The 13,864-nt window shown below is 41.4% G+C and overlaps 1 protein-coding gene across 1 annotated transcript in view; it reads left to right on the top strand.

Annotated features, from left to right (window-relative positions):
• Window positions 1-13,864, top strand: part of PNOC (prepronociceptin) — a 102,362-nt gene that overhangs the window by 45,947 nt on the left and 42,551 nt on the right. The window contains exon 2 of the mRNA XM_072143847.1: window positions 2,717-2,851. Within this exon, the coding sequence (XP_071999948.1) occupies window positions 2,729-2,851 (123 nt within the window). The 5' untranslated portion in view covers window positions 2,717-2,728. The remainder of the gene's footprint in view (window positions 1-2,716; window positions 2,852-13,864) is intronic.

Here is a 13,864-nt window from a genome sequence, read left to right on the forward strand (position 1 = left end):
GCCTCTCTAAGAAGACACATTATGACCCATCTAGTTCTGTGGGGTGACAGTGTGGTTACATCAGGGTACAAGATGTACTTTCTTCTGGCTTCTGACATTGTACTAGCACACTGGCACATAAAGAGATGAGACAGATCAGAGATGCATGAGATTACACAGAGGCTGACAGGCTTTTACACTGTTAGGGCACATTCACATGGCCGTCTGCGGGGACGTACATGCGGCCGCACATGTGTGGCACCGATCCGCGCCGCACACCGCAAAAAGATAGAGCAAGCTCTATCTTTCGGCGGATGTGCGGCCGTGCGCCGCTATTCTCTATGGAGGGAGGAGGGGCAATCTCCTCCTCACCTCCAGCACACGGCGGGCATACCGCGTGTGAATGTACCCTTACACTGTGAGCTCTGCTACATCTTACAGCCATGTGCCTGCCTCCCCCTTCCCCAGGATCACTTACCTCCTTGTAGTTTGTAGTTTGCAGCTTCTCTCTCTCTCTCTCTCTGATCTCCTGGCAGGAAGTGATCAGTCGGTGTCTCTGAGCTCCGGGCAGTGGGCGGGACTACAGGCTCAGAGCAGAGAGAGACAGAAACTCCGCAGCATGGCCTTGAATCCTAAGTCAGAAGATTCAGGGTTGGGTCCAGGGGCAATTGAACTTGTATACAGCAGGACTAATAGAGACAGGTTGGAATTATGTCTGTGAAATGCTGCATTTTTGTTAATAACAGTGAATTACAGAATGTGTTATTCTGTTATCCTGAGTCCATATAAGAAACTTGTCTTTGTGGGAGGAATACCCCTTTAAGGACCTTAAGCCTCCCTTTTAAACGTAACCCGTCATTACATGTAAACCATAAACTTTACACTAAATGTTAACACCATAGTTCCTCACATAAACAAATAACCCACACACTTCCTGTTGGGTGGGAAAAGGTTGCAGCTATTTATGAAGTGGCGTAAATTTAACAATGTATAAAAACGTAAAAACATAAGGCACATTGGGGGGGCATTGATCATAATATTTTAAACGTTTTTTTAGGGTTTATTTTTGCACAATTTTTTTTGCGCAGTTATTAAATTTGTCTCTAATTTGCGACTTTTTTGGGTGCAAGCAAAAGAGCGGGACGTAGGGGGACATTAATCATAGTCTGTTAGACTGTTTTGAGCGTTTTGTGCCGCAAAAATCTGGCGCATCTCCCCCTATGATTAATGTCCCCCTTAGTGTTTTTGAGTTTCTGCCCCTTATCTGAATGTTCTGCTGATGTTCGTGCGGCATCTGTCACTATTCTGTTCCTAAAAAGGAGCAAAAAGGTCGCAAGAATAACGACTCAAGTAACGACTTCATCATTTTCTATAGGATGATATTTTTGAGCAGGATTAGCAATCCGTTACATTACAGAATATTCAGGGCCACATTTATCACTTGTTTTTTCTGTTGTTTTTGCGCCTTTTCGTTTAGGCGCACCGTTTTTGCGCCATTTTTGCGATTAAACGTCAAATTAGCCGTGCAGCTAAAATAACCAGCTTTCCCTCATCTATCGTTCAATTCCAGATGTTTTGCTGCGCCTAATGATATTCATCACGTGCGACTTTTGCATTTAGGCGCAAAAACGGGCACAAAAACACTCCAGCCCGAAGGTGGCGTTATCTGAGAAGAAAGCACTGAGCCCCTTTGCAGAACAGCTCATTTCTAGCAGCAGAGCTCAGCCAGACACTAGAACATATAATACAGACATGAGATACTCTGCAGACACTAGAACATATAATAGATACATGAGATACTCTGCAGACACTAGAACATATAATAGATACATTAGATACACTGCAGACATTAGAACATATAATAGATACATTAGATACATTACAGACAGGAGCTGCAGACTCTATTTACACTTCATCACCTTCTATTTACAAAATATTCTGCAAAACGCTGAGCTCACAGCAAGAGCAAGAGAAGTTTGCAGAATGTTGCAGATACGACATACAAGTGTCCCCCATGTAATTCTGCACAGTATCACCAGTGTATCTGAGGGGGATACTGTGCAGAATTACAGGGGTGCAGCAGGAGACCAGCACTGGGGGATCCCCTCCAGGAGAAGCCCCTGCTGAGGAGGTCACTGGGTGCTGGGTGTCACACACCTGGGTGCTGCTGTGAGTGTTATCTTCATTCTGGGCTGTGGGAGAAGCAGAGAGGAGCTTGTAGCAGGATCACATGTAACTGCCCGAATCTAACATTGCGCCTAAACTGCGCCTAAACTGCGTTAAAGTAAAGTGATTAATAAGAGGCAGAAAATATACTTATCACAGATGGTTGTAGCTTGTGATAATTCTGCCAAAACAGTGCGCCAGAATTTAGGCGCAACTACTACACTTAGGCGCACAAAAGTGATAAATGTGGCCCTCAGTTTTTATCTTTATGCAAATGAGCTTCTGGGTTCTCCAGGGGCGGGGCCAGACCTCCTGGTGCACCTTTTTCCTGCTTTCTATGTCCTTCATCACCACATATACTCATCTTTTTAACCCAAGGTTTGCCATCTCTTTTACAAAGACGATCTATAATGATGAAAATGGCTTTACCAGTCGTCATGACCCCTCCGCCGGTTCACCCAGAAGCTCATCTGCATAAAAATCACTGATCACTGGGGAACAGGAAAGTTATGTATAATGTATGTGCCTTATACATCGCTGAAGGCTAAGCCTGGTTTGTGTCTTCTTGCAGCTCATCAGCACAATGAAGGCTCTATTGTGGAGTATACTGCTGCTGTCCTTACTATCACACGTCCTATGTGACTGCCAGAACGACTGCGTCACCTGCAACAAGCACTTATACCAACACGACAACTTCAACACCCTGGTGAGTGGTCGCCTGATAAAGCTATAGAGTGGGAAAAGATCAATGAAGGGCAACACGGATCCGATCTGAGACTGATTGTTAGGACCTGCTGCCCGACAACCTAGAAGAAATAATGTCATTGTTATATCTATCTCATATCTATCTATATATCTAATATCTATCTATCTCCTATTTATCTATCTATCGATCTATCTCATATCTATCTATCTCCTATCTATCTCATATCTATCTATCTCATATCTATCTATCTCCTATCTATCTATATCTATCTATCTATATCTGTCTATCTATCTATCTATCTATCTCATATCTATCTATCTCTCTATCTCATATCTCTCTATCTCATATCTATCTATCTCATATCTATCTATCTATCTATCTATGTATCTCCTATCTATCTATCTATGTATCTCCTATCTATCTATCTATCTATCTATCTATCTATGTATCTCCTATCTATCTATCTATCTATCTATCTCCTATCTATCTATCTATCTATCTCCTATCTATCTCCTATCTATCTATCTCTCTATCTATCTCATATTTATCTATCTATCTCATATCTATCTCATATCTATCTATCTATCTATCTCATATCTGTCATATCTATCTATCTGTCATATCTATCTATCTGTCATATCTATCTATCTGTCATATCTATCTATCTGTCATATCTATCTATCTGTCATATCTATCTATCTATCTACCTCATATCTATCTATCTGTCATATCTATCTATCTATCTACCTCATATCTATCTATCTATCTATCTATCTCATATCTATCTATCTCATATCTATCTATCTATCTACAAAAAGAAAGTCCAAGCAGCACAAACCTTCAGAGAAAAAGAAAAAGAAAATTGGGTGCAGGCAACCTAGGACCGGGCCTCAGGTCCTCCAGTAATAGTATAAAGAAAGCGGGCAGCACTCCGTTGTAGATAAAAGTAAAAAAGTGTCTTTATTCCATAGTGAGCAACTGTGACAGCGACGTTTCGGCTCTGCAAGAGCCTTTCTCAAGCCATTCAAACAGTGAAATGGTGGCCATATTTAAATACAACAGGTGATCACATGACAAATTGGGATACTCCCACCATTTTTGTATAACTGTGATATAATGCTTATTACATAGTCAAATTACATATCGTGAACATTAAACATAGTGCACAATGTAAAATACATGTATATGTATGTGATAGACATTAAAATTGTGTTATATATAACAAACAGCTTTATTAGTGACACAGATTAGTCCAGCCATTGGTCTTGTCTGTGTAAAGGTGCTCAAGTGCTTCTGTGTTGACAGCAATGCTTCCCAGTTGTTTCCACGTGTCGACCTTCCCTGATCAGCAACAATGTACTCCGATACATATAAAAAAAATTTCTTTGAAAAAATTTTTTTGAAAAAAAATTTTTTTTGAAAAAAGGAAAAAAGGAAGAAAAATGCTACATGGAACGCAAGCTGAGCGCCAAAATGTGCGCATAAAAAATATGTCGCACGGTGGGACACACACTATGCGCCTGGTTCTGCGCATGTGTATTATGCCCCAGCAAGAGCGTCTGGTGCTATGGAAACCAAAAATGAAAATTTATCAGATAAAACATAGATGATTCTGGAATGCAATATTCATGCAATTTACATAAAGGAAAAGTCCACGATGTGTCAGCCATAAATCAGGACCAATTGGCTGTGATAACAACCATGTTGGATGCACGTTGATATTGATTCACCAACGATTGTATAACTCGCAAATATAAGGGACGACCTTGCTGAATATACCCCTAATAATAAACGGGGCAGACGGCATCATCAATCCCCTAAGTTTTTGACTGTACTTGTATAAAAGACAGTGTGGTCCCTGGCTAGACACACCAACCGTAACCTATGAAAGAACAACAATATACAAAATATAAGGGAATGGATGGAAATACGTTTACCATAGCACTTGACAATTGCATGAACGGCGCATCAATTTGCGCTCTTGAAGCACCAAATGACAAAAGAATATTTTGGGAGTTGTGTAGGGAGGCTTCCACGAGGAGACATCTGGGATAGGCTCATATTCTAAAAGAAAAAAAAGAGACATATAATGTCAAAATTATTATATCACAGAAAGTTACTCATTGCTACTCTGATGATGGACTATACAAAAGGAACTACAGCTGGATCAACAGGATCATAGGGACCAAAGTTTAAAATCCACATTGAGACCCTGTGGTCTCAGTGTGTCAAGGGTATAGATCCAATGTAACTCACGCTTTTTTAGAATAGCTACTCTATCACCACCACGTATAGGAGGTGGCACGTGATCAATGAGACGGAAACTGAGATGTTTCTCTAGATGTCCAGCTTCTGAAAAGTGTTTCGATATCGGGAGATCTTTGCGGTTGGATCGTATCGTGTATCTGTGTTGGTTGAGGCGCGTCTTAAATTCAAGTGTCGTTTCTCCCACATATAATAGCCCACATCCATTTATTACGCTTGGTAAGTTCTTGTTCAGATTTGCCAGTTTTCACATGCGTCTGAACCGTAGCAAAAAAACGTTATACTCATCTGTGGTCAAAATCGACTTCAATTGTGTGTCCATCTCAGGAAGATTAGTTTCCAATGCAGTGATCTCCTTAATGTGATGAGATGCAACTGTAAGCTGGTGAGTCTTTTGGATTCATTTTCAAATTTACGTATGAGTTCAGCCGTTCCAGGCGTAGTGAGGAAAGTGGAACCACCTGTTAGGCCATGTAGAATCCTTTCGCCGTCCGCATCAGTGTAAGCAAAACTCTGGAATCCATAGCTATGGGTAGACTGTTCCATTGTGATGAAACCGAAGAAAACAAAGAAAAAAGTTCTAGGGTGCACGCTTTTAGCAGCCAAAAAATACAAAAAGAAAGTCCAAGCAGCACAAACCTTCAGAGAAAAAGAAAAAGAAAATTGGGTGCAGGCAACCTAGGACCGGGCCTCAGGTCCTCCAGTAATAGTATAAAGAAAGCGGGCAGCACTCCGTTGTAGATAAAAGTAAAAAAGTGTCTTTATTCCATAGTGAGCAACTGTGACAGCGACGTTTCGGCTCTGCAAGAGCCTTTCTCAAGCCATTCAAACAGTGAAATGGTGGCCATATTTAAATACAACAGGTGATCACATGACAAATTGGGATACTCCCACCATTTTTGTATAACTGTGATATAATGCATATTACATAGTCAAATTACATATCGTGAACATTAAACATAGTGCACAATGTAAAATACATGTATATGTATGTGATAGACATTAAAATTGTGTTATATATAACAAACAGCTTTATTAGTGACACAGATTAGTCCAGCCATTGGTCTTGTCTGTGTAAAGGTGCTCAAGTGCTTCTGTGTTGACAGCAATGCTTCCCAGTTGTTTCCACGTGTCGACCTTCCCTGATCAGCAACAATGTACTCCGATACATATAAAAAAAATTTCTTTGAAAAAATTTTTTTGAAAAAAAATTTTTTTTGAAAAAAGGAAAAAAGGAAGAAAAATGCTACATGGAACGCAAGCTGAGCGCCAAAATGTGCGCATAAAAAATATGTCGCACGGTGGGACACACACTATGCGCCTGGTTCTGCGCATGTGTATTATGCCCCAGCAAGAGCGTCTGGTGCTATGGAAACCAAAAATGAAAATTTATCAGATAAAACATAGATGATTCTGGAATGCAATATTCATGCAATTTACATAAAGGAAAAGTCCACGATGTGTCAGCCATAAATCAGGACCAATTGGCTGTGATAACAACCATGTTGGATGCACGTTGATATTGATTCACCAACGATTGTATAACTCGCAAATATAAGGGACGACCTTGCTGAATATACCCCTAATAATAAACGGGGCAGACGGCATCATCAATCCCCTAAGTTTTTGACTGTACTTGTATAAAAGACAGTGTGGTCCCTGGCTAGACACACCAACCGTAACCTATGAAAGAACAACAATATACAAAATATAAGGGAATGGATGGAAATACGTTTACCATAGCACTTGACAATTGCATGAACGGCGCATCAATTTGCGCTCTTGAAGCACCAAATGACAAAAGAATATTTTGGGAGTTGTGTAGGGAGGCTTCCACGAGGAGACATCTGGGATAGGCTCATATTCTAAAAGAAAAAAAAAAAATTGAATTTAAGACGCGCCTCAACCAACACAGATATACGATACGATCCAACCGCAAAGATCTCCCGATATCGAAACACTTTTCAGAAGCTGGACATCTAGAGAAACATCTCAGTTTCCGTCTCATTGATCACGTGCCACCTCCTATACGTAGTGGTGATAGAGTAGCTATTCTAAAAAAGCGTGAGTTACATTGGATCTATACCCTTGACACACTGAGACCACAGGGTCTCAATGTGGATTTTAAACTTTGGTCCCTATGATCCTGTTGATCCAGCTGTAGTTCCTTTTGTATAGTCCATCATCAGAGTAGCAATGAGTAACTTTCTGTGATATAATAATTTTGACATTATATGTCTCTTTTTTTTCTTTTAGAATATGAGCCTATCCCAGATGTCTCCTCGTGGAAGCCTCCCTACACAACTCCCAAAATATTCTTTTGTCATTTGGTGCTTCAAGAGCGCAAATTGATGCGCCGTTCATGCAATTGTCAAGTGCTATGGTAAACGTATTTCCATCCATTCCCTTATATTTTGTATATTGTTGTTCTTTCATAGGTTACGGTTGGTGTGTCTAGCCAGGGACCACACTGTCTTTTATACAAGTACAGTCAAAAACTTAGGGGATTGATGATGCCGTCTGCCCCGTTTATTATTAGGGGTATATTCAGCAAGGTCGTCCCTTATATTTGCGAGTTATACAATCGTTGGTGAATCAATATCAACGTGCATCCAACATGGTTGTTATCACAGCCAATTGGTCCTGATTTATGGCTGACACATCGTGGACTTTTCCTTTATGTAAATTGCATGAATATTGCATTCCAGAATCATCTATGTTTTATCTGATAAATTTTCATTTTTGGTTTCCATAGCACCAGACGCTCTTGCTGGGGCATAATACACATGCGCAGAACCAGGCGCATAGTGTGTGTCCCACCGTGTGACATATTTTTTATGCGCACATTTTGGCGCTCAGCTTGCGTTCCATGTAGCATTTTTCTTCCTTTTTTCCTTTTTTCAAAAAAAATTTTTTTTTCAAAAAAATTTTTTCAAAGAAATTTTTTTTATATGTATCGGAGTACATTGTTGCTGATCAGGGAAGGTCGACACGTGGAAACAACTGGGAAGCATTGCTGTCAACACAGAAGCACTTGAGCACCTTTACACAGACAAGACCAATGGCTGGACTAATCTGTGTCACTAATAAAGCTGTTTGTTATATATAACACAATTTTAATGTCTATCACATACATATACATGTATTTTACATTGTGCACTATGTTTAATGTTCACGATATGTAATTTGACTATGTAATATGCATTATATCACAGTTATACAAAAATGGTGGGAGTATCCCAATTTGTCATGTGATCACCTGTTGTATTTAAATATGGCCACCATTTCACTGTTTGAATGGCTTGAGAAAGGCTCTTGCAGAGCCGAAACGTCGCTGTCACAGTTGCTCACTATGGAATAAAGACACTTTTTTACTTTTATCTACAACGGAGTGCTGCCCGCTTTCTTTATACTATCTATCTATCTATCTATCTAATATCTATCTCATATCTATCTGTCTCATATCTATCTGTCATATCTATCTATCTCATATCTATCTATCTATCTATCTCATATCTATCTATCTATCTATCTATCTATCTCATATCTATCTGTCTCATATCTATCTATCTATCAATCTATCTATCTATCTCCTATCTATCTATCTATCTATCTATCTATCTATCTATCTATCTATCTATCTCCTATCTATCTATCTATATATCTATCTCCTATCTATCTATCTATCTATCTATCTATCTATCTATCTATCTCATATCTATCTATCTATCTATCTCATATCTATCTATCTATCTCATATCTATCTATCTATCTATCTATCTCATATCTATCTATCTATCTATCTATCTATCTATCTATCTATCTATCTATCTATCTATCTCATATCTTTCTTTCTATCTATCTATCTCCTATCTATCTAAGAAAGGTTTGTGACTTTCTATAGGTTCCTCAGTGATTGCTTGTATAGTGGCTGTTTGTCATTTCAGTTACTTTTCTTTCTGTTAGTTTGTTGCTTGTTCTGACGTATCCATGACAATTCTGTAAGGGAAAAAATGTAATTATTTTCAGCAACTGTGGCTAAAGATCCGCTACAGACATGATAGTTTTTGATCCCTTTCATTAGGAGAACCTTGGTAGAAATAGGTTCAATGCAAGTGCACATCACATGAGGGCGATGGTGCCGGTTTTTTCTGCACCCTAGTCAGTTGGGCGAAAAATCTCCATTTGCACAAAAGCTTTTTGCTGACAGCGAGGATAGAATAAGAAATACATTGGTTTGTAACTTTTGGTACTTCAAAAAGAGCTCAATCCATGCCCATGCCATTATCTGTGCAGGAACTATGGGGCTGTCCAAAGCTTCTCCTTGAGGGCCCGTCCATCAGTCTTCTGGATGGTCGTCTACACATTACAGACATGTCTCGAATTCAGGAACCACCATCAGAGAACTTCTCAGAATTCGATTATTGCTTCATTGTTGTCTTCTGAGTTGTTTGTAGGAGATGTAGATGTAGGAACCTTCTAATCTTGATAAATCTCTGAACATATATAAGACTTATGATTCTTAGTAGAGTCACATTGACCACAAGACTAGCAGAGCTCAATGAGAATATGGTGGAAATCAATCAGTGTCGATCATTGGGTTTCCAGTCAAAGAGTCTCAGCCAAGTCTTTGTAGACAGAGCTAATTAGGTATGAAGTGACAATCAAACATGACTGCCGGCTGTACATCAGCGAGAGCATCCAGCAATGAGACAGCCAGTAAGAAGAACGGTAGAGGAATCTTCTAGACTGAGTGATCTGGGATGTAATGATGAGATAATAAACCACAAATCTAAAAGATAAGCTGAATAAGTATACAGCGGACCACCTAGAACATGACATATCACCCTTTATAATCCAAAAGCAGCTACCAATGACTAGGAAGGAACCTACAGAGGACAATCTTAAACCTTCTCGTACAATTGATGGTGGAAGTCTTTGTCCATCTGTAAGGGTAGAAGTCAATGACATAGCTGGGGATAAGTGGTCAAGGGGAAAGACCTTTTGATCCCCCAAAGGTCTAACAATTTAGGCGGACTCCAGTTCTGTTACCTTCATAGTTTTTGGCTGCCATCATTCATAACTGATGTCAACATTGATAGGTTATTGTCAATATTGATGATATACACTCACCGGCCACTTTATTAGGTACACCATGCTAGTAACGGGTTGGACCCCCTTTTGCCTTCAGAACTGCCTCAATTCTTCGTGGCATAGATACAACAAGGTGCTGGAAGCTCCTCAGAGATTTTGCTCCATATTGACACGATGGCATCACACAGTTGCCGCAGATTTGTCGGCTGCACATCCATGATGCGAATCTCCCGTTCCACCACATCCCAAAGATGCTCTATTAGATTGAGATCTGGTGACTGTGGAGGCCATTTGTGTCCAGTGACCTCATTGTCATGTTCAAGAAACCAGTCTGAGATGATTCCAGCTTTATGACATGGCGCATTATCCTGCTGAAAGTAGCCATCAGATGTTACAGGGTACATTGTGCTCATAAAGGGATGGACATGGTCAGCAACAATACTCAGGTAGGCTGTGGCGTTGTACCAAGGGGCCCAAAGACACCATGACACCACCACCACCAGCCTGAGCCGCTGATACAAGGCAGGATGGATCCATGCTTTCATGTTGTTGACGCCAAATTCTGACCCTACCATCCGAATGTCGCAGCAGAAATCGAGACTCATCAGACCAGGCAACGTTTTTCCAATCTTCTACTGTCCAATTTCGATGAGCTTGTGCAAATTGTAGCCTCAGTTTCCTGTTCTTAGCTGAAAGGAGTGGCACCCGGTGTGGTCTTCTGCTGCTGTAGCGAATCTGCCTCAAAGTTGGACGTACTGTGCGTTCAGAGATGCTCTTCTGCCTACCTTGGTTGTAACGGGTGGCGATTTGAGTCACTGTTGCCTTTCTATCAGCTCGAACCAGTCTGCCCATTCTCCTCTGACCTCTGGCATCAACAAGGCATTTCCGCCCACAGAACTGCCGCTCTCTGTAAACCCTAGAGATGGTTTTGCATGAAAATCCCAGTAGATCAGCAGTTTCTGAAATACTCAGACCAGCCCTTCTGGCACCAACAACCATGCCACGTTCAAAGGCCACAAATCACCTTTCTTCCCCATACTGATGCTCGGGAGAACTGCAGGAGATTGTCTTGACCATGTCTACATGCCTAAATGCACTGAGTTGCCGCCATGTGATTGGCTGATTAGAAATTAAGTGTTAATGAGCAGTTGGACAGGTGGACCTAATAAAGTGGCCGGTGAGTGTATATTGGATACATTGTGCAACTTTTCAATGGAGGTAGAAGCTCAAAATCATCTTCTACATGTTGGTAGTCTATGGGATATCTGAAGGGGATTGTAAGGGGACCATCAACATTGTAATATACAGGAGGACTTATTTGTAGGTAGACATCAGTCATTCGTAAAAAGTCAATATTTTTAACATTGTAGTTTGCTAGGAAGATGTTGAGGACCTTCAGGGTCCATGGAGAAGACTCAACTAATATGAGGTTACAAAGCAGTTATGTGTTGTAGTTTGAGAGTAGGTGTACACATGGGTGTTACTACCAGGGTAGTCGGCATATTCGTTGCTGTCTTGTTTGAGTTCTGTATAATTTCTAATTGTCTTCTGCAAGGCTTCAGTAGAAGCTGCGTCGGAAGGCTGCATCAGGCATTGAATGGGTCTTTACCCGAAAGTGTGCGGCCTGGTGGCCGAAACTCTTGAATCTATGACATGGACTTCCACTCCTGGAGTGCACTACTGAGCCTCTGTGACCTGCACAGGATGATATGACAATCTTTGAAGTATATGGCATCTGCTATATTTGCGATGTTGAGCAAACATTGTATAACTCTGGTCATCTGCCTCAGGTTTTCCTTTTCCCCAAATCCTCGTTTACTGTTTTAATGTGTGACAGGAAATTAAACGGATACAACGGAGGCTTTGCTTAATGAAATAAATGGTTGCCTTTCCATTATCTTTAATTAATGGTTCAGCTGAAGCTCTTCATGCTGACACCATCACAACAGGAAGTGGCGGTCATAAAAGGAAGCGGCAGCGAGCGGCTACTACGCTGTAAAGATTACACATGTGAAGGTGGACGTCGATGGTTTACAGACTTCCTAGGAAATGTGATAAGCTACTAACTCGTTGGACACAATGGGGCACATTTACTTACCTGTCCGCGTCGCAATCCCCGATCTGGAATGTCCGACGATCATGGATTGTGCTGCAATTCACTAAGATCGTTCGCCCGATATCCTACATGTGTCGTTCCCCCCTCAGGTCCCAGGAGTTCAGCTTCTTCTTCCCAGTGTATGTAAGTGCATGTCTTGCGACACAATTTAAATGATAAATCCCGCGCTTAGTTTGAATCAGTCGGATCGTCCAACGGCCGCCACCCGATTTGTGTCATATGAAAGCCGGTGCCAATGCACCAAAATCCGATTGGGTTGCCAAAATCCCTGCTAGATGCAGTGCATAATGGAAATCATTGGAATATCCGACAATGGTGCAGTCCGCGAACCCTTAGTAAAAGAGCCCCAATATTTCCAGTCTACTTTTGGGCCCACAACTTCCAAATGCCAGTCAAAATACAGTGGTGAAGAGGTAGTGAGTTGAATATATGAGGCACCAACATACTTTGGTGAACACAATTTGGATTACTCTTTGTATCCTCAAACAACCTTTTGGTTGAAGCATTCCTTATAGGAGGCAGAAGTCTGGGTAGCAGCAAAATCGAGCTTTATGGTTGACAGGTTCCAACTTACTTGCCCGAGGTGCTGCCACTGTCTGGAGATTTCCATCTGCTGCTCCTCGTACCAACAAGCCTCTCTGTCCTTCCCCTCTCCGGCAAATTAAGAGGGGCCACCACTGTTTCCCTTGTGGCTCCTACCCAAGCTGCTCATGAAAAGAAACACTCACCAAATATAATCCAAAGAGGATGAAAAGTGGAGCGGCTAGCCTCTCGTGCTGCCACCTAAAATCATGCTTGAAGTTGCTTTTGTTATATCGGAGTTTATTGATGAGATAGTGTTACATGTTTCAGGTTACGACTTACCTCTTCATTAGGTAACGACTGTGTGACGAAAAACTGCACACCCAGTGACCATGGTGGGAAAAGACTCTTCACCCTACCACACCCTGGCCGCCACCAGATGGTAGACCACATCAACTCCCATCGTCAAAGCTTCCCCTCCCGTCTGGTCAATAACCTTGGCTGAGCCATGTAGAAGCACCCTGATACGTCCTTCAAATTTACCAACTTTACAATACAATAAAACACAGCAAGCTACATAAGTGTAAAGTTATAAGAAATGTTATAACTGTAGAGCAGTGTCCTCAATAACCACCAGCGGGCAACTTGGTCTTCTCACAGGGTAAATATGTCATTGTCCCTATCTGGTACCAGGGTGGGGGATAATGTCAGTGAGCGATAGATAGGTAAGGACTGGTGATCTCATAGGCAAGGCCGTATTTGCCTCTATGCACCGGGGGCATGGTGCCTTGGGCGGCACTGCCGTGGAAGGAATGTGTGGGGGCAGGACTTTCTGAGAAAGACGGATGGTGTGCCAGAGCGATAGATAGGTGAAGTGATGGTGAGAGCAGGGAGTGTGTGGTCTAACTAATCTGAGGAAGACTGGTGATTTCATAAGCAGGGTTATTTGCCACTAGGCATTGGGGGCATAGTGCCAATGTCACAGAGATAGTAAGCTGGTGGTGTCAGGGAGTGTG

This window comes from Engystomops pustulosus, chromosome 3 (genome assembly GCF_040894005.1).
Source record: "Engystomops pustulosus chromosome 3, aEngPut4.maternal, whole genome shotgun sequence".
NCBI lineage: Eukaryota > Metazoa > Chordata > Amphibia > Anura > Leptodactylidae > Engystomops > Engystomops pustulosus.